Below are 20,331 nucleotides of genomic sequence, written 5' to 3'. Positions count from 1 at the left end.
GCTATGCAAGAGCTGCTGGCCCCTTGCTGTATGGCTGTGTGGCAAGGGGATGCATCTCTTTTGGGACTCAAAGCCAATCCTGTCGGGGATTGACCCCATACAGCTCTGAACTCATTCAATTCTGTAAGTAAAGCATCTGAGGGAGATGCAGTTTCCAGTCTGCACTGGAGGTACACCCCTTTTCCCCCAGACATCCTGTCCTGATGGGTCTGCATGGTGGGGTCCAAAAATGGACACTTGGTGTCCATTTGCCCTGTACAGGTCCACCTCACCAGCTCTAGCTGCTCTGGAGCACCCCAACAACATGCACCCCAGTCCTGCTCTGCAGAGCCTCAGCTAGCCGAGGCACCCTTCTCTCTGGATGGCTGTCCAGCTCCCCTTGCTCCCAGATATCCTATGTCTCAGCTGCTCTGGAGCATCCCACCCTCCCATCCCCATCCTAGAGCACCCCGTTCCCCCCAGGACAGCCGCGGCAGCACTCCAAAGCTCCCTGGCACCCCAAAAACCTCCCTTGGCATTTCACACCCTGGTCCTGCTTCACAGTGCCCCAGATCCATCCGGACGCTGCACCCCTGCTGGTCCGGATGGGTCTCCAGCATCCCCGCATGGCTTCACCCCCGAGTACCCCAACTTGTCCCCCGCAGCCCGGCTGCTCGGAGCCCCCTGCCCGTGCCCATCCGGGAGCATCCCCCATCCCCGCACACCGCCCGGGGCCGCACCGACCCCGCTCCGCCGAGCGCCCGGTACCGCCGGCTCCGTTACGAAACGCGGCCGGGGCGGGGCGGCGGCGGCAGCCAATAGCGGCCCCCGCAGCTCCGCCACCGGCACCCCCGGGGGGGACCTGCCCCGGCGGGACAGGCTGTACCGAGCCGGGCCCCGCAGCCCTCCGCCGGGTCGGGCCGGACGGGGCGGGAGCCCTGGGGAGGATGAACTGAGCTGAGCTGAGCTGAGCGGGGCGGAGCGGGGCGATGTTCGGGGACCGGGCAGCGGTTGGGGTGTGCGCGCAGCGCTCACCCTAAGGGCAGCTCCGTCTCTCCGGCTGCAGCGATGAGCCACGGCCCCGAAAACACGTCCCCTCCGCCCCGGGGGTGCAGCCCCGGCCGGCAGCCCCTCGGCCCCGGCAGCCGGGGCATGGACGTGCTGCGCTGCCCGTCCTGCCTCCTCCTGCTGTGGGAGCCGGTGACGGTGTCCTGCGGGCACACTGTCTGCAAGGGGTGCCTCGGGGGGCCCCGCTGCCCGCTGTGCCAGGACAGGCTGAAGGTGCTGGGCGTCGGGGCGGCGAGGAGCAGCGTGGTGCTCTGCGGCCTCCTGGAGAAGTGCGTGCCCCTGGAGAGCCGGCTGGCCGGGCTGGTGGCCCGCGTCCGGGACCGCCTCACGCGTGGGGACGTGCGGGAGGCGCTGAGGATGGCGCAGAGAGGGGTCGAGCTGGGTAAGCACCACCGGGACCGAGGGGCTGCCGGGTTTGGGGTGCGGGGCTGGGCTGAGGATGCTCGGACCGGGATGGGGGAGCAGGTGGGTACCAATGCATTTTGTGCCAGTGCCATAGTGCCGTCCGAGCCGGCATGGTCCAGAGCTGGGAGACCGGGGAAGCTGAAGTGTTGGAAAGTCAGGACTAGGAGGGAGGATCCAGTAACAAGGCATCTCTCTCATGTCTAAAGGTGTTCCAGGGTAGGTGGCTGGGCAAGCCATGCTGCTCATCCCAGCTGCCAGGGCCACAGGCAGGACACGGAGCCTGTGTCCTATCAGCCACATGCTTCTGGTGTTAGCAAGTGGCTGGAGAGGAAAGAGCAGCAGCTTCTTGTGTCTTCCCACACAGCAATATTTCAGGGTCAGAGGAAAAGCTCTGCCGAGGGGGGTGGCCATTACGTAAAGTGGTTGGGACTTTTCCAGTCCGAAGACGTATCCTTGCCCCCAGAGCCTGGCAAGGACACAGCCTTGGCTGAGCTCCATGGTGCAGGGCAGCCCCGGCCCCTTTCTGTGGCCAGCTTTAGAGAGTCATTTGCCTGCAAGGCAGGATTGGGCCCAGTGGAGGCTGATCTGCTTTAATATGTGGCTGTAAGTGGATTCCTTGGAGAGTAATGCTTAAATAAAAAGAGTTATACAATGCGTCTGGAGCAGGACGGAGGCAGAAGGTCCTTTCTTCACTGGTGTTTCTATGACAGCAGTCATCTCTGCTCCCGCAGCGCAGGCATTTATTCATCGCCCACTACAAGTGCCAGAGGTTCAGGGTATGGCTGGAACCAAAGGGCTGAGCTGGCTGGCCCATCCCCATGTTGGCAGCAGAAAGGAAGTCCCTTTATGCAACCTCCTGAGGCATCTGTCTCATAGCCTGCATCCCCATCCTTCAACTCAGATGTATGTGCTTAGTTCTCCAGTGCTATTTTCCTTCCTTATTGCCAGGCTTTTGTCTGATTGGGGTGTACAATTATAGATCTCTCTCTAAAAAGCTTCTGTGAGTAGAAAGAGGAAGCATCGCCAGCTCTGTCCTCAGCCTCCCCTGCATGCTCTGTTCCCTGAAGTACAGGGGGAAGTCCAGCTTCAGGGCAAGAAGGAAATTACAATCCCAGCCTCAGCTCTCATAAACCCACACTTGCTGGTGCTGCTCAGGCTCAGCCACGTGGGTGGTGCTTTTGGGATGTGTTTTCCAACTCCTGCAGCCCACTTTCTGGCTGCACAGCTTCTTACGGGCTCCCTTTGCTTTCAAATAGAACCACTGATAAATGTTTAACTCACAGGAATGTGGCTCAGCATCGCATGATGGGCTGGTGTGCAGTGCCCTGCTCAGCCCTCCCTGTACAGCAGCTCTCTTTTTGCTTGGGAGAAAGTAAATTGTCAACTTTTTATCTTCTGTTTTTAATAAGTGAACGAAAAAATGCCCTGTAACACGTAACACAGGAGGCCTCCTGACATGCCTGGAGCCAGGAGGCTGGCAAGTGCTATCAGTCACTCATCAGCTGCCTGGGCCGCCAGCTGGCTTACGTCCCTAATGTCTAATGATATCATAGATCAAAACCAGCTGCAGCAGAAGAGAAATGCAGAATTCATAGACCCAGTTTACACATCTTTTTTTGCCAAATCAGTTGCTTTATTTTCCATATAGCATGGGTTTGCCCACATGGAAAATAAGCCTCTAGACTTTGTACCCATTTGTTCATCCCTTCCTCTTATTAGAGGCTGGAATATTTCAGCTCTGGATGTGTGTTTGGGACAGGATACTGAGCAGCGAGTTCCCACATTTCCTGACCTGACCCATAAGGTCCCAGCTAACATTATAAACGAAGATAAGCTCTGAGGGATCAGGTGCTGCTCTGCTGCACAGATCAGTGTGACCAGTGCAGCCTTGGTGCAGATGCTGTTTGCGTTATGGTGGCACCAGGCAGAGACCAAGATCTCCCCATGCTCCATGCTGAGCATAGCAGATGAGGAGCTGTGGGAGAGCTTCCTCCTCCATGATAAGACATGGTAGGTGCCTGGGAATGGTGACAGTGGATGCAGGCAGTGGTGTGGGCAGGGCTGGGTGCACAGCCCCATTGCCTTAGCTGAAAAGCCAGCACAGCACTGGATGTAGGTCACCTCCGTGGCAAGCTGTGATATAATGGGGTGGGTCTGGGAATCTCTGCAACTCAAACCCACAAACATTACCACACCTTGTTACTCCATGTGGGCTTTTGTGGTGCTGCTTGCTTGTACTCCCCGACATCCCCCACCCCAGTGCCCCTGCTGGCAGTGCTGGTAGGAAGGAAGGTCTTTATGGGGTTTCCCTGAAGCGGGACAGACGAGGGTCTCAATGCCTGTTACTTAGGAGCAGGCAGGAGCATGTCGGGTGCCCAGCACTGTGACAGTTGGGGTGTCGTGGTTATGTCACCACCACTGAGATCTCATCTCCTCACTGATGAGGAAATGGATGCTCAGTTCCCTTCCTCCGTTCTTGGAAGTCCCAGCCTTTTATTGGAAAACACAAATCATGCGGTGGGAGCAGATCCTTGAACTCTTCTACTTTCTCCTCTGCCCTGGGATTACATCCAGGTGGGTCCAGGAGAGCTCCCTGGAGCTGTGGGCATTCAGGTCTTGGGCATTGCAGGCTTGTTTGATAATATGTTATTGTGGCTCTGCTGGGTGAATCACATTGTAAAGCCTCCTGTGGCAACAGCCCCTGTAAGGATTACATGTATGGCATTTAGCTGCATCCCAAAAGGATGGATGAGAGCCCAGATCTCAGCATGGCCGAGCCCCAAGGCAGTGGTGGGGCCTCTTGGCTGACAGTGTTTGGGTGAGATGGGGAAAAACAAAGGGAAGAGTCTTAAAGAGTTTTAAACTTATATTAAGGGGAAACAACTTCCTTGCAGAGCCTTGTGAGGGCAGTGACTCCTGCCAAAGAGGAGCGCAGGGGCTGGCTGTGCTCAGTGTGAGGCAGGGGTTGTAACACCACAGTGGCATCTCCAGCCCTGCTGCCTCATCATGGATTCCCCATAAATGATAACTTTTCTCTTTCCAGCCCCAGATGCCAGCTGCCTGCGGCTGTGCCGGGCAGAAGCATTTGCAGCACTGGGGCAGCACACAGAGGCACTGGAGGACCTGGATGCTGTGTGCAAGGCTGAGCCCAGAGACCATGAGGTGAGCAGAGAGAAGACCCCTTTGGCTGCACTTGGAGCCAAATCTTACTGTACGGGAGCAGTTTCCCCCTTTCCTGAATTCAAGCCATTGGATTCTCCCTGCTTAGGAATACACTTGCCAGACCCATCATGTCGCAAATCCAGGTCTGGGGCCATGTCCATTCTTGCTCATAGAGCATATATCTATGCTGGTGAAAGGACTACAGCTGGGAGTCAAGGAAGTGCTGAACAAAGCCTGAGCTGACCTTGGAGAAATCAGCCCTGGGAACTCATTTGCTGTTATGCAAAGCACTTATAGGATCATAGAATCATACAATAGTTAGGGTTGGAAAGGACCCTAAGATCATCAAGTTCCAACCCCCCTGCCATGGGCAGGGACACCTCGCTCTAAACCATCTCACCCAAGGCCTCGTCCAACCTGGCTTTGAACTCTGCCAGGGATGGAGCATTCACAACCTCCCTGGGCAACCTATTCCAGTGCCTTGTTGGTAATTGTTTTGCACCTTGAAAGGCAGAGCCCTTGCTTCCCTCTGTAGGTCACTGTAGGGTTTGTTAGCTTGGCTTTTGCAACTTTGGGAGAGTCCCATTTTACAAGTTCCTGTAGTTTTTAGACAAGTCTGAGCATGGGAGCAGCAGCGTGTCCGGGTGCTTTGGCTCAGGATGGGAGGAGGCTGGAGGGAGATTCCCTCAGGGCTGCCAGGGCATGGGTTTAGCTGGTCACTGTCTCATTGTCACCACAGGTTTTCTCTGCTCTGTAGGGTTTTTTCAGGAAAGGGAAGGTGCTTCTGGAGATGGGGCAGAGAGCTGAAGCCCTGCAGGCATGGGAACACTGCCTGGCACTCAATCCCCATTTCCACCCTTCTCGGAAAGAGATGGAGAAGGTGAGTGGTACTGTAGTGGGGTCCTGTGCCCTCACATCACCCATGTCCTTTGAAGGACTCACATCAGTCACAGTTGTGCTGCTCCGGATGGGATCAAGGGACATTAGGTCCTGGTCCAAGAGCCTTCCCATTGCTCCAATGCAGGTTCACCCATGAAAACTCCCCTTCCTCAGTCCATACCTTCAAGCCTCAGGTTTTGCAAGGTGTAGATGCTGACACATGGCATGAGGTGGGCTTTGGGGCAGCCTCAGTAGTCACCCAAGGCAAAGCACCAGCCAAAAGCTGCCAGTGCAGAGCCAGTGTCTTTCCTGCAGATGATTTCATGCCAGCACCACTTATGTACCAAAACTGCCATCACTGGTGTGGCCTCTGGCAGTATCCCCAGCATGGGGGCTTCATGCCATGAGTGGACTCTTGCTCTCCAGCAGGAAAAGGACAGGGGAATGAGGAATGACTTTGTACCCCCATAGCTCACTCCCTTCCTGCTGTCTGTGAATGATGGAGAACACAGCTCCCAGCCCTTATAATACACCACTTTGTTCACTGCCTTGTGCTCCTTTCTTCCTTATGTTCTGCCAAGGCATTTGTTTGACAGAGCTCAGCCAGTGCTGAAACAAGAAACCCCGACGTGTCCTGTAGTGAGCAGGAGGCTGCTTTGGGGAAAGACAGAGCCTGGCAGCACATCCACCTCCCTGCCTCCTTCTCCCAGCACTCCCTGAGCCCTGCTTTTTCCTTGCAGATCTTAATGCAAGAGGGTGCTCCCCAGGCACACACGGCTGCTGCATGCTCGGGTGATGCTCATCAGGGCTCAACTGGTCCCCAGGTTGATGGATGGAGCCCTGTGCTCCCATCTTCTGCAGAAGCTCAGGTAAGAGAGACTGCAATGATCTCAGCCTGCAATGGGACTTAAAGTCCCTCTGGGACATCCTAAATTGGGGTTTTCTAATGAAGGAAAAGGAGGTGTAATAAGGAAAGTCTGTGCAGGACCTTAGCCACCTGCAAGTGGATGCATGCTGGGATGAGAAACTGCAAGTAGTGGAAGGTGGGAGAGCAAAGACACTGTTGGAGCTGGTCCTGTGGGGACTGGGGAAACCGAAGAGGTGCTTTCTGTCTCCATTCTTCTCCCAGTTTTAGTCTGCAATACTTCTGCTAAGATTTTCGATTCTCGTGTTTGAGCACCCAAGTCACACTGCATTCAGGAAATAAAAACCCAAAACATCATATTTAATGGACTCAATTTCATCTTTGTTGTGCCTAGGCTCAGGAGGGAGAGCCAACAGATGGCAAAGGGGATGCTCAGTCTGAGCACAGCCAAGGGACAGCCACCCTTTCCCAGCTGGGGCAACAGCAAGAACCGGAGACTTCAGCACAGAGGCAGGGCCAGTGGTTGGTAGGTGAGTGTCATCAAAGGTACCAAAATCTCATCTCATGCAAAATACTTGTTTAAAAGCCATTTTGGCATTGAAAGCTTGGTGTTTGTGCTGTGAGCCAGCTCAGTGAGCTGACATCCCAGGGCACACAGTGGGGCAGCTCTGGTCAGCACATTCACTGCTCTTCATGCATGTGAGAAGGATCCTGTGTTGAACAAACTTCTGGCTTTAGCTTGGTGAAAAGTTCTTGCTAAAGCCAGATGTCACTTGTTCCCTGTGTGGAGTAACAGGAAAGGCTTCTTTAGGTTCTCATGGGTTTAATTGGGTTCAGATTTAGATTAAGTTCCCTTGTGAGGAATGTGCATTATGGGAAGTGGCACCTCCATTGATATGAATGTGCTTTCAGCCGATGGTTGCCACATACCTGGCTTTGCATAAAGGTCATGGCAGGTCTCCAGAGACATCCATCTGGGAGTTTCTTAGGCTACTTCACCTCCCAGTGCCTCAGTTTCCCTGCCTGCAAAAAGGGGTAGGGAGACACCACCTTCCTCTTCCAAGTACTATGAGACCCAGCGATGTAAGTGTTATGGATGAACCCACATGGGTTAATAGAGGGATTTCTGCTGCGTTTTGGCAGTTCTGTTTTTGACTTTACTTTGTGTGGCAGTTAACTACTTACACCGTAGGACAAGATCAGAAAGCAAAGATTAATTTTCTGATTGAAATCTTCTCTTTCCTTCTCTTTTGACACTAGATAACAAAGAAGAAATAACCCAGCCCTGCTGGGAGCTGCTGAGTGTATCTGACGTGGAGTGCTCCCTCTGCATGCGGTGAGCTCTCCAGCAGAAGAGCTTTTAGGATGATGAATTAGCACCTACTGGGTTTTCTTTCCTGGTGTGGATCTGTCTTCACATCTTAATAGCAAACTCAATCCCCAGTACTGCTGAAACACAGGTTTCAGTAGAGATAAGAGGGGGAGACAGGGACATGCTTTGCCCTGCCACACTCTAAGAGCTCAGATTGCCCTGTCTCAGGGTGCAGCATCTTTAGGTCTGTATTGCTTGAGACTTTGGTGTGGAGGTGGGGATGTTCAGTGAGGTCAAAGACTGAAGGTGATGGTTGCCCTTTGTAAATGGAACCTGAAACTGGAAGGTGTTGCCCCAGGGAAATACCATCCATGATGAGGATGTTAAAAACCCAAAGAAGAGCATTTCCCAGCGACATGCCTTCTGGAGGTGGAAAAGGGAACAGGTTAGGGCCAGTGTCTGTCTGCTGACTCAGGCCTGGGTGCTGCCACAGGGCATGCTCAAACCAGGCTGTTATTTCTGGCATGACCCAGGACCTCAAGCAGCTGTGCAAGTGCCTGCTGGCAGAGGCTGGATGTTGCATCATTGGATGTGCAAGACGGTCTAGGTCTCCTGTATGGCAGCTTTTTCCAGGTCCGGGCACGGCATGGGGGAATGGCACAGCAGAGAGAGAGATCAAAGCTGTATCTGATCTGCATTAGGTGAACTTAGGTCTCTTCTGAGAACAGGGAACCAATATTGAGGAAGAGTCAGGACTCAGTGCTGAGCATGGCTTTCCCACGACCTTCATTTCACTTCTGATCCTGGAGCTACCTGTGAGCAACCTGAGAGCTTGCTGCTGGCTCTGCTCTCAGGGCAGGGGAGAAGGAGGCACTTTCCCATCACTGCTTTTTAAGCTGCACAACACTGTGTGTCTGGGGAGCTGCAGAAGGGGGTGCTGTGTGCGTAGTGATGAGGTCCATGGGGACCCTGCAGGGATGGGAAGCAGTGCTCAGGCCTGGAACTCATCTTTTATTGTTGTGCAAGTCCCACAGTCTGAGCCCAGACTGCTAATTGAAGGAATAAACCAGGTAGCAACATTTGCACTTAATTAACAGGAGCTACAAGCAGAGCTTACCCAGTGCAGCTGTAGTGAAGGTGAGTTTCATAACCATGGGCTGCCAGAACTTGGAAAACACAGTGTGAGATAGCTTTCATGGTGTTGCATCTCTCCAGTATCGCTGTCTTTAGTGGAGAGGGCTGGTGAAGGCAGCAAATTTCCCTTGGAATGGTAGGAGGGGAGATGGGAAATGTCTTGTTCCTGCTGGAAGCAAAATCTCTTGCTTTCAGCAAGATGAATCAAGGAAGATGCAGGCACAAAGCCAGGGGTAGCCAGAAGCTGCACCCACAGCTTTGCCCACCCTGTCCTGCTCTACCCTTGCAACACCAGCCTGGGCTTCTCAAGTCCCTGAGCACTCTGTGAAACCCCTGCATCATAGGGCTGAGGCCAGACGGGGTTTCCAAAGCAGGGCGCTGAGCCAGGCATGGGGAACGACAGCTTTGAGGGCACCCAGCCCTGTGAACAGAGGCTCTGTGAAGTCTCTCTCTGCTGGGCTTTACCTGCGCTCCTTGCCCCATGTTCTCTGTGGTCCATTGACCCTGGTCCCTTTGCAGGATGTTCTTTGAGCCAGTGACGACGCCGTGTGGGCACACCTTCTGCAAGGAGTGCCTCGAGCGCTGCCTGGACCACCGGCCCAACTGCCCCCTCTGCAAACAGAGCCTGAGAGAGGTGAGGCCGTGTGTCCCGTGGGATGGAGCCCTAGGGAGAGCCAGGACTGGGGTGGGAAGGAGCAATGCTCTTGTGTTGGCAGCTCCCTGGCACAGAGGTATCAGCTCCACTCAACTGGGAAAAACTAGACTGTTGATAATTAAGACCGAGAGATTCATTTCCAGAAGATGCAACAGTGATTTAGTGAGATTGTAAACAGGGCAGAGAGGTAGAGGGAGAAAGGGAGAAGGAAAGAAGTGAATGCTAATTACTTTAAAAAATGGAAATGGATGGAAAACCTGATGGCCTAGAGATTTGATTTAATCTTTAATGATTCGGATGAGATCATCAGGGAAATTAGGCTGTCATATAAGGACTGCATGACTGTCAGAGACAGGACACTGCATTGGGTAGGCCCTAGATCCGAGCTTTGTCTGGAGGTCTCGGTGGAGCTGACATCCTGCCCTGCTTGATGGCTTGACATCCACCGATAGGTTTTATCCCTGACTTTCTCTGATCTAAAATTACCCTCGGCTCTAATAAAAGTGAGCGTGATTCAGCCTCCCCCCCCCTGCTCTTCTCCAACCTATTTCTGGGTCTCATTTCTTTTAGTACCTGAAGGCTGGAAGCTACAGCCCCACTGTGCTGCTGCAGGACATCATACTGGCCACCTTCCCCACTGAGCTGGCTGAGCGCAGGGACCTGCACCAGGCTGAGATAGCAGAGCTTTCCAAGTAAGTAGGGACCTGCTCCACTGTGCATGTGTGTGCATGCGTGGGGGCCTGAGGGGTCTGTCCTCACCACATACCATTGCTGTGGCTTGGTTCTGCTGAAGTGATGTCTGTCCCACTTCTAGGACCACATCATAGCAGTGTTGGGTGGATGCAGACGTGCCCCATGGGGCACCTGGGGATGAGGGAGCATCCCTGCAAGGAGCTGTTTTGTGGGCAGAGTTTATCCTTGGGTTCTTGGTAAGCCCAAGTGGAAGCATTGGTTTGCTCTGCTCCAGAGAATCACTTCCTGGGGTAAAGGACACATCTGGTTTGTGGGAGCAGGATTGGGATTTACTCCAGGAGCTTTCACAGTGATCCCTCCTCCTGTCCCTCAGCCTGACCAAGAACATCCCCATCTTTGTGTGCACGATGTCCTTCCCCGGCATTGCCTGCCCTCTGCATGTCTTCGAGCCTCGCTACCGCCTCATGATCCGGCGGTGCCAGGAGACCGGCACGAGGAGGTTCGGGATGTGTATATATGAGCATGGGAAAAGGTGAGCTCTGGGGCAAGGCGGCTTCCCTCTGCCCTGGCTCATTTACCCCTCTCTGCCCCAGCCCCAAGTATCTAAAATCCCAAGGGGTTCAAAGAGAAGGAGTCGGGTTCCTATCCCACTGCACCCCACTGATAAACCCAGCAGGGAAGTTGTGCATTCACCACACAGTAGAGTGAAATGGGACTTCGCTGCCTCCCAGCATCATCACAGCCATGACGAGGAGTGGGTCTAGTGCTGGAGCTGGGCATAACCAGCACTTGCTGTTAAATACAGTGGTGTAGGAACAGCTTCTGTCTCAACGTGTCTCAGCTGCACGGTTCCCTGTCTGTGACCTCCAGCTCCTCTTAGTGAGCACTTGAAAACTGCCACATTTCTCATACTTTGCCTTTAATGAGCTGTGAGAGAACATCAGGTTAAACGAGCTTTTGCTTGGTGCAGTGTGGCCATTATGTTCCTTATGGCATCCAGGTCTTGGATGGGTTCAGTCTCCAGACTCCCAAGCCAAATACTCTGTTAAATACATGTATTTACATGCCATATCCTCCCTGTGCTACAGTCCTGTTCAAGTGAAATGAGATGAATAACATTTTCTGGGCTTTGGGAGGATGTCTTTGCAGGGGATGGTATTGTCAGGGCCACGGTATATCAAGGCAGTATGAGGACTTCAGACATTTTGCTATATGGCAAATCCAAGGGTGTGCAGGCAGTGTGCTCACTACTCCCTGCCCTTTTAGCAGCAAGTGGTAACTCCAAAATTTCCCTCTCCTGCCAGCTAGTTCTTGGGTTTTCCCCTCCTTTGAAGGTGGTGCCTTCAGTAGAGCATCCCTCTCACCACTGGTACCCCAGTTAACCCCTCTTTTCTCTCCCTGTCTCCCTCCAGTTTTGCTGACTACGGCTGCATGTTGGAGATACGGCAGATCGAGCTGCTGGCGGATGGCAGGTCCTTGGTGGACACCATCGGCCGGCGGCGGTTCCGGGTGCTGAGCCGTGGCCACAGGGACGGCTACAACACTGCTGACATCGAGTATCTGGAGGACAGGAAGGTGAGGGCAGGGCCAGGACAAAAGCTACTGCTGCGGTGGGAAAGAGCATCCCCATGGACACCTTCTCCTCTTCCCTCCATGCAGGTGGCTGGGGAGGAGCTGCAGGAGCTGCAGTGCCTGCACGAAAGCACCTACCGCTTGGCTCAGCAGTTCTGTGAACATCAAGACCTTGCCTCAAGGCACATTTTGATGCAGCATGGACCGCTGCCGGAGAAGGAGGAGGATATCCAGGTAATGCCCCAAGGGAAGGGATGCGCTAAATAGAGCGGGTAGCATGACAGCCTCTGAAGCAGGTTCCTGCGCCAATTACTCTGCTTCCCTGCTCAGTTAAACAACAAGAGACAAGAAACGTTGAGAGGGACTTTTTACAAGGGCATATAGTGACAGGACAAGGGGAAATGGCTTTAAACTGACAGAAGGAGACTGAGATTAAACATTAGGATAAAAGTCCCTCCCTGTGAGGGTGGTGAGACACTTGCACAGGGTGTCCAGAGAAGCTGTAGCTGCCCCATCCCTGCAGTGTTCAAGGCCAGGTTGGACACAGGGGCTTGGAGCAAGCTGCTCTAGTGGAAGGTGTCCCTGCCAGTGGCAGGGGGTTAGAACTGGATGAGCTTTAAGGTCCCTTCCAAACGAAACCATTCTATGATTCTATTGTAAGATGAGCAAAACAAACCCTATTTTTCACTCCCGCTACCAGTTACAGCATCTCACTCAGAGAGATGTAGGGCTTGTTTGTTCAAACTGTTTAATGTTTCTTTATGGGTTTAAACTTCTCTTGGAAACCAGTCACTGAGTTTTAAAAGCTTTCCCACGGTCTTTTCCTAAGTGAGAACTGAGAAACTGAACTGTTTGGATTTGAAAACACTTGGGTAAAAACACCAAACAAAAAAACAGGCAAAGAAACCCCACAGCTCAGCGAATCTGTGGTCTCCTTTCTCACTGTGTTCCTTTGAGACAGCCATAGCTGGCCAGAGGTGAGGAACTATGAAGGCAGGGTGCAGTCTGCTTATTAAATTTCTCTGACAAATTCGGATTTTGAAGGGGAAAAAACCCCAACCTAAATTCAATTTTCACTCCTTTAAGAAAGTGTTTCCTGTCTGGATCATCACAAATATCTCTTGCCGGCTTGTTCCAGGTCCTCCTGGCCAGCAGTCACGTCAATGCTGGGCTCAAAATAACAAAACAGCTCTTCCTCCTTCAGCTGAGTGGAGCATTTCCCTGTTGATTTGGCTCAGGTTTTAAGAGAGCCAGTTTACAAAAGCACTGGACAGTTTTCTGGCCTGCACGTTGCGTTGCTGAGTGATGATATGGCAAACCCCCCAAAAGACACCAACTATGCAGGGTTCAGCCTGTGCTTCCAAAAAGCATTGCTTTGAACAAGGAAATGCATAAGATATTTTGTTGTCTCTTTAGTATAGACTTTTTTCTGGTTACATCTGTGTCTGGAAACTCCCTGGGGAATGCTTGTCTGGAAATGGAATTGGCTTATCCAGCAGTTTTGAGCCTGGTTAGACAATGGAGCTGTTTGGAGGAATACCTTAAGCTAAAGCTGACACTCCTATCCTGACAAGAGTAACTGTTTCCCATCAGTGATGCTGCCCGAAGTCCATGCATCCACCTTGCAATTCCTGATGCGAGGCTCTCTCCTTCTCTCCCTTCCAGGCTTCAGCAGACGGCCCGACGTGGTGCTGGTGGCTCATCTCCATCCTGCCCCTTGACCAGTCCTACCAGCTGAACCTCTTCTCAACCACATCCCTGCGCGCTCGCCTCATGCAACTGCAGCACATCCTGGCCATTCTGCTGCAGCAGCCCCCTGAGCGCAGTCCCCGGGGCCATGTCTGAGCCCCCCAGTTCTGGGAGAGCACCCCAAGGGATTCTTATGTGTTTAAGTGTGGTTGAGCCCCTCCAAAAGTGACCTTGGTGATGAGCTGGGCACCCTCTGCCTGGGTCAGTGGGGCTGGTGCTGCATCAGCAGTGATGCTGCGCTATAGTGACACTGCACCGTCCATGCTGCCTCCAGGAGCTGCTTGGTGTGTGGCAGTGCCATGCTGCCAAAGTGGGGACTGGGATGGAAAGATGGGTTGTGTCTCGGGAACTAAAATCACTTCTAGAGCTGATTTGGTGCTAAGGATTGTCCTTAGGGCAGAGGACTGGGTGCCAGGATCGCCTCGGTTTTGGCTCTCCTTTGGAAGACAACATAGGGGTTTTTGATATCTGGTCCAGCTCCATGTAGCAGATTTAGAGGCTTGGGAGAGGTGGCACCAGGGGGCAGGGATGTTGTGACGGCTTTCTTGTGCCACCGCTTACAACTTTGACTTCATTTCTATTTAAACAAGAAGAAAGATTAAATTAAACCATCTGAAACCCATGGTCCTGCTCTTACCCACCTCCATGGCACAGAGCAAGGAGATGCTGCTTTCCAAATGTATCTGGGTCTGGGCATTCCCTTCCCACTGCTCTGCTTGGTGCTGTGCCATGTCTGCTGTGCTGAGTTTGCTGGCCCTGGAGCTGTGCTGGAGGCTCCTGGCCGCTTCTCTGACTGCCAGCTCCACTGCTGTGAAGTGCTGTGGGAAGGGGGATAATTTGGCAGCATTGGTGCTTTTTCCCCCACCTAAAGGCTGCTGTTCCCAGGCCTGGCTGAGTTCAGGTTCCAGATTTGGACCTGCGGGCTGGAAGGAGCCTATGACACGAGGGAGTTCAGCCTGGCAGTGATTTTGTGAGACTTTCTGCTCCTTGCCTACTGCAGTTTTCCCTGTGTTCAGTGTTTCTTGTAAACTTTCTGCCTCCTCAGGAGAAGTCAGGATCTGAGCTGAGGCCAAATCCTTGCACTTGGGACCCAGAACAGTTCGGGATCCCCCGAAAGAGCACAGAGTGAAGTTAAAGGGAGCCAAACCTCTGGAGAGGCAGGGAGAGGGTAGGACCGGTGTCTGAGACTGAGCACCTTGTCAGGGGGGAAACTGCCTGTCTGCAGAGTGCCTGTCTTCTGCTTTCTCTAACCATAGGGAAGATTATTCCCCTGGACAGACCAGGCTTTCCTCCATGGAAATCCTGAAGGTCTGAGATTTTTTTTTGTCTCACATCTGTAATTTCAGTGGTTTTGGGTTGAATTTTAGGAATGACATCCACTCGGTCATTGGATTAACACTGCTTCCAAACTTTATCCCTGCTCCTCTCAAGGACTCCACACCCCATCTAGGAACTCAGTGTGCTGTGGGACCTGTGTGTGGGAGAGAAAATCAGGCTGTGACTACAATGCTCCTTACTGCATGTGTTGCTGGGGCAGGAGGCTCTGGACACAGCTCTGGAGGCCTCTGCCCAGTGCCACCACCTTTCCCTGTCCTGTTCTCTCCAGAAACAAGAGGTCTCATTCCATTCTTTCCAGTAAAGTGCCTCCCCAGAGCAACAGTTGGGGCCCAGAGCTCCGCAAGGACCAGAGGAAGCACAAGGCAGCTGAGGGCGATTCAAAGCTGGATTTGATTCTCTACCTATATGCCATGTCCTCTTCTACTTTGCCTCTGTCTCTGGGGCACCATGATTCCCTCAAGAGGCTGTGTCTCCAGGATGTCGGATGGGGCTGGGCATGGAGGGATGCCTTGTAATCCTGGGCAGGTACATGCAGGTGTCAGGGTGCCCTTGGCATTTGGGAATTGCCTTTCTATGCTGTGGCTTCAATGTGAACTTACCCAGTGGCTCCCCCCATCCCAAGCACCTTACCTACCTTTTCCTCACTTGTGGGAGCTCCCTGGGCTTCTGTGGGTCCCTCCAGCAAGGGGGTGGCATTAGGGGTGCAGTGGAGAAGTGTAGGTCTACACAGTGTCCACACTGGGGCCAGAGCCACATCTGCCTGTGAAGAAGGGAAGGGACTGGTGCAAATCACTGCAGTTTGCCTGTAGCACCTTTGGGGTTTGTATTAATATCGTTGTTCTTTGAATTAATTTTTCTTCCTGATCCTTGAAATAAAAGACTTCTTTTTTGGTGTTGCTGGTGATGGTTTATTGCAGGTTTTTAATTGCACATTGATGAAAGTGCTTAGACACCAGCAGAGAGATCTGGGGGTATGTGGAGAGGTGACACCTGGGCCTTCAGACAGCAAGTGAGATAGACACAGTGAACACAGTCCAGCAAAGGTAGGTGGCAACAAAGCAAAATAATGAGGTGGTTTTGCTCTCAGAAAGTGAGCGTGTAAAACAAGGCAGGAGGGCCTAGCTCCTGCCCATCATTGCGGATAAAGGCTTTGGAGAAGGATGGGAACACAGAGACCAGCCTGGCAGACACTGACCAGTGTGGGGTGACCCTGGAGCGCGTCCATCCCTCGAATGGTGTGGAGAGCATCTTGGCCCTGCTCTGCCTTTGCAGCCATGGGCAGAGGGCTGCAAGTTGGGAGCAGGTTTACATTTGGCACGTAGCATTAGGGATGAGTACCAATGCAAGCACGGGCTCTAAAATGAGAGGGTGGAGAGGGGATGGTCTTCAACCCTGCGCACAGGGGTGTCCTGCCAGGACAGCTCTCCTGGAGTCCAGATCTGGCACCGGATCCCTTTGCCGTGCTGCCTTGCTCCCACTAGATGTCAGGAAGAGGCTGAGTGCAGACGAGAAGGAAGGCACAGCCGAGGGGATGCGGAGCAGCAGCCTCTACCAGAGTCCTGGCCGTACTTTGCTCACCCCTAGCCCCCAAAGCAGCTCTGCTGGCCCCAGCCAGGCTGCCCAGAACACAGAAGTGAAGCTGGGGACCCGTGTCACTTGAAACCACTTTGATTTACCCAATCGTGCACAGGGTCTGTGCTGGGGAATCCTCTCTCCATCCAGAACAACAAGGTCTTGATTTCGCTTTTGGGACTGGAATAGGGGACTGGGGCAGCTGGGGGTGTTCTCCTCCCCATTGCTCTTCAGCCACCCTGCTGGGCATGGCCCTCAGTTCAAAGGTGGGAGACGAAGCACCCCCTTGTCCCAGCACACAGCTGGAACAGAACAGCATCCCATGACCCCTTGTGAAGGCAGCCCCTTGGATGCTGGGATGAGCAGTTGGGAAAGACCTGGCAACTTCTTCACCTCCAAGGGCTCCTGCTTCTCCTTGTCCTCCTTCATGAGCCTGCAGAGAGGCTGGATCTGGAGCAGGCTGGCAGGGCTGCAGCTGGCAGCTATGGGCACCTGCAGCCTCCCTGCCCTAGACTTGGTTGCAGTGTGCATGACAGCTTCACCCCAGATCAGCAGCCAGAGCGACGGGGAGATGAGTGCAACTCTGCATAGGCTTCTTGGTGGTACTCAGGACTCAAGGGGAGATGATCCACTCTACCCCGCAGCATGGGATGTCCTGACCATGCTTTGCTTTCTGCTGATTGAATTCATTTCCTCCCTGTATTTTTCCATTTGTTTGTGCACTCCTCCCTTCTGCATCCCAACAACACTTAGTAATGACTTCTGGACTTTATATAACATTCCTCATCGGAGCTTTCCAGATAGACATCTATATCCTTCTCTGGATTTTACACGCTAGAACCAGGGGTGGGAAAAGCAACAAGCTGCCCAGGATCACCCAACAGTGTCTCTGGTAGGCAGGGGGGGACCGCTCTCCAAATGTGTCCTTCTTCCCACCACATCCAGTCCCCACCTCTGCAGATGCTGGGACATATCCTGCACATAGCTTTTACATCCCTGGAGAGGTGCAAACCAGCACTAGCACTGGCCCTGGTTCCATCATCCTGAAACCTGACCTTTCCAACAGCGCCATTTCCTCCCTTCCCATCCAGCATCTTACACGCGAGACATTGGTGGCAACTTCCCTCACCTAATAGTGTGGATAAGCAATTAGCTAAAGAGGCAAATAACTAATACAGCAGGTGTCAGGCTGTGCCTCATCTTTCTTTAGCAAGTGGTATGTTTCCAAACTAATTAGACCAGTCTGTACACGAGGCAGTGGAAAATCAACATGGGATTGTTTGAGCTCAGATCTTCTGCAGCAAAGCCAGGCTTGGATGGAAGACAAACACAGTACATGTTAAGGTTAATGAAGGCAGGAAGAAAAAGGAGGAAGCCAGCATCTGGTTTTTCCCGTCCTTTAGCAATACCAGTTGGTGCAATGAAAGACGGATTGTATTGTTCCTGCTCTTTAAAGGAAAGTGATGAAGACAGATGTGCCATCGCTTCCAAGAAAACTCACCCACGGGATGTATTCAATGCTGACAAATGACAAGTGATGAAAAAAGTGACTCAAAGCCATTGCTGGAGCAGTTGGAGTGGGACCTGCTTGTCTCCCTTGGGATACAGAGTGTGGCCCCTTGTCTAAACCTGTGCCAACAGCCATGTCCATCCTGATTCTGTCCCTTCCTGCTTCCCTATTGAATTCTGATTTCAGAAAACCAATTCAGATCAGGCAAGACTGATTAAATGTCAAGGAAATAGGGAACTTGTTAAAAACACAGAACTTATATAAATACGACATTATTAAAACAAAATGTGACTTTTAGCAAGGACAGCCCTCTCGGCTGTGCCGTGTTTACCTTAATTGTTTCCTTCCATTAATTACAGTCTGAGAGGGAGACTTGTGCAAATCGAAATAAATGAATTGAATTTCTTTAGAGTTTTGTGCGGCTGGCTTATGGGGATTGCAATTAAGCCACTATGTTTGGTGTATTAAATTACATGGCATAGATCTGCTCTCCCCTTTTCAAGCACCCAGGAATGTGCAAAGGCAGCAGTCAGTGATGATTAGAAGGTAAAGAGGCAGTGCAAGGAATGGTTATTTTAGCTCCTTGTGCCTCAAGAATTTCACTTCTTGCAAGTATTAAGGCTCATCCCTTAATAAATGCAGCCCCAGATCTGTGCAATGAAAGATAAAGTGGAGCTGGTGGAGTGGAGACCAGGGCGCATCTCAGCTCTGCCCTGGCAATGGAAACAGCGACATGAGTGGGAGTTTAGTCCGGTCCTCCAGGAAAATTAGGCTGCGTGACTCAGCAGCCTTGCGTGTGTTCTTGCTCGTTCCCACCAGCAGCTGCCCAGTACCACCCACGTTTGACACAGGGGAAGCAACTTCCAGATATATTGAGGTTCTGACAAGGTCTACAAGAATGGGCAATGAAACAGAGAAACGCATGAGCCAACGGGGAGGGCAAGGGGATGCTGAACCCTTATTTGACACCAGAGGATCTACGCCACAGTCTTTTACCTGATAGGTATTTAAGAGGAAAATTGGCTTAATTGATGTTGTCCACGAGCCAGTCTGCTCCGGGGGTGTTCTAAATCAGCCAGAGGAGTGGTTTGGTTGCTCTGAGACCTTGTAGGCCCAGGGAGAACCACAGCCAAGCTTCGGGAGGTATCTCAGAACAAAGTAAGAGAAATGGGCAATTTCCTCCCTGAAGAAAAAGCAATCCTTGGGAAAAAAGATAAATCTATATTTTGGTCTGCAGGAGAGCCATGTCCACCCAAGGTGACTCCTTGAGGATGATGCTGGCAAAGGTGTCAGACAAGAGGTAATGAGGGTACACCAGAGCTGCGGGGATACATAGAGACCAGGGAAATTGCTGTTCAGAGACATGGCCAGGATGTAAAGTGCTTGATTCCCCCTCTCCTTCCTTGTAGCTCTTGTATGAAACCACAGGGGATTCAAAACACACCTCCCATCACTTCCCTGCAGCTCCCTCTCCCTGCTGCCCTTGGTCCATCAGACTTGTTCCTGGCTCTGTGTTTGTGTTACAAGTAAAAACCCATCTCTTGTACCCAACTGGAGCAGATTCCCATAGGGAGTCCCCCTTGCATTACTGTGCAGAAAAGCCCTACACTGTCCTCACCTCCTCCCACTGCACTGGAAGGCCAGAAGGACGACAGCCTCTTCCGTGGTTGTAAATACAGGCTGCACAGGGATGCCAGGGACAAGCATCATCTTGCAGATGTGTTCTCCACAAGAGAACCTCTTCACCTGGCCGTTGCCTGCACCCAGATGATGTATGGAGTGGCTGGGCTGCAATAGGATTTCTACCCAGAATATTGGCTAGATGATAAAGGAGTCTGTCTGCGGTGATAATTGCACCATAAATAGCTCTGGATTCGGCAGTGACAAGTGAGGCATTAGAAAACCTCACCCTCTGGATTCCTCCCACTTCCTTCCATCTTCCTGACTGCTAACAAGCTGGAAGAATAGCTCGTCAGTTTTTACCAGCCACGAGAGGTTTATAGTGCTCGGATGCAGCTGTGCACCTTCCTCCCCATAAATCTCAATAGTGAAAAAGTAGAGAGAAGGGGAGAAAAAAGCCCCAGCTAAATTGGGTGATTACTGAAAAGCAGCAGGTAGGGCTGTATCCTGGCATGGCTGTCCCTCTTCATTCTCTCTGCTGCAAAGGACAGCAATCATCCCACTCCCTCCTCCAGACTTCCTCTGCCTCTTCTGGGTGCTCTCAGGCACTTGGGGGTAACCATCCTCTTTACTGCACTGATGGAAACTGAAAACCTGCCACCTAGCCCCAAACACTGAAAAATGAGGAGCTCACGACTAGGGAGTGCTGTAAAAGTCAAGACTAGAAAGAAATAGACTTAATATGAATAGATCGGAAGCCCTCTCCAGCTTCTTGCTTTTGGAGCCTGCAGAAAACACGTGGACCCTTGTCCTTTCTT

The 20,331-nt window shown here is 52.3% G+C and overlaps 1 protein-coding gene across 1 annotated transcript; it reads left to right on the top strand.

The window, feature by feature from the left end:
* The first annotated feature begins 951 nt into the window (after positions 1 to 951).
* Positions 952 to 15,700, top strand: LOC133208330 (LON peptidase N-terminal domain and RING finger protein 1-like). The gene is made up of 12 exons (XM_061346139.1): positions 952 to 1,429; positions 4,496 to 4,614; positions 5,372 to 5,494; positions 6,234 to 6,362; positions 6,753 to 6,888; positions 7,619 to 7,694; positions 9,324 to 9,438; positions 10,030 to 10,151; positions 10,526 to 10,684; positions 11,565 to 11,727; positions 11,812 to 11,958; positions 13,390 to 15,700. Exons 1-12 carry the CDS (start codon positions 1,048 to 1,050, stop codon positions 13,567 to 13,569), a joined length of 1,851 nt encoding a protein of 616 aa, XP_061202123.1. The 5' UTR covers positions 952 to 1,047; the 3' UTR covers positions 13,570 to 15,700.
* The last annotated feature ends 4,631 nt before the right edge of the window (positions 15,701 to 20,331 follow it).

This window comes from Neopsephotus bourkii, unplaced genomic scaffold (assembly GCF_033783945.1).
Source record: "Neopsephotus bourkii isolate Nb327-2 ecotype Australia unplaced genomic scaffold, CSIRO-AGI_Nbou_v1 NB_258, whole genome shotgun sequence".
Classification (NCBI taxonomy): domain Eukaryota; kingdom Metazoa; phylum Chordata; class Aves; order Psittaciformes; family Psittacidae; genus Neopsephotus; species Neopsephotus bourkii.
The sequence above is the reverse complement of the archived record's forward strand: the minus strand, read 5'-3'. Positions and strand labels throughout refer to the sequence as shown.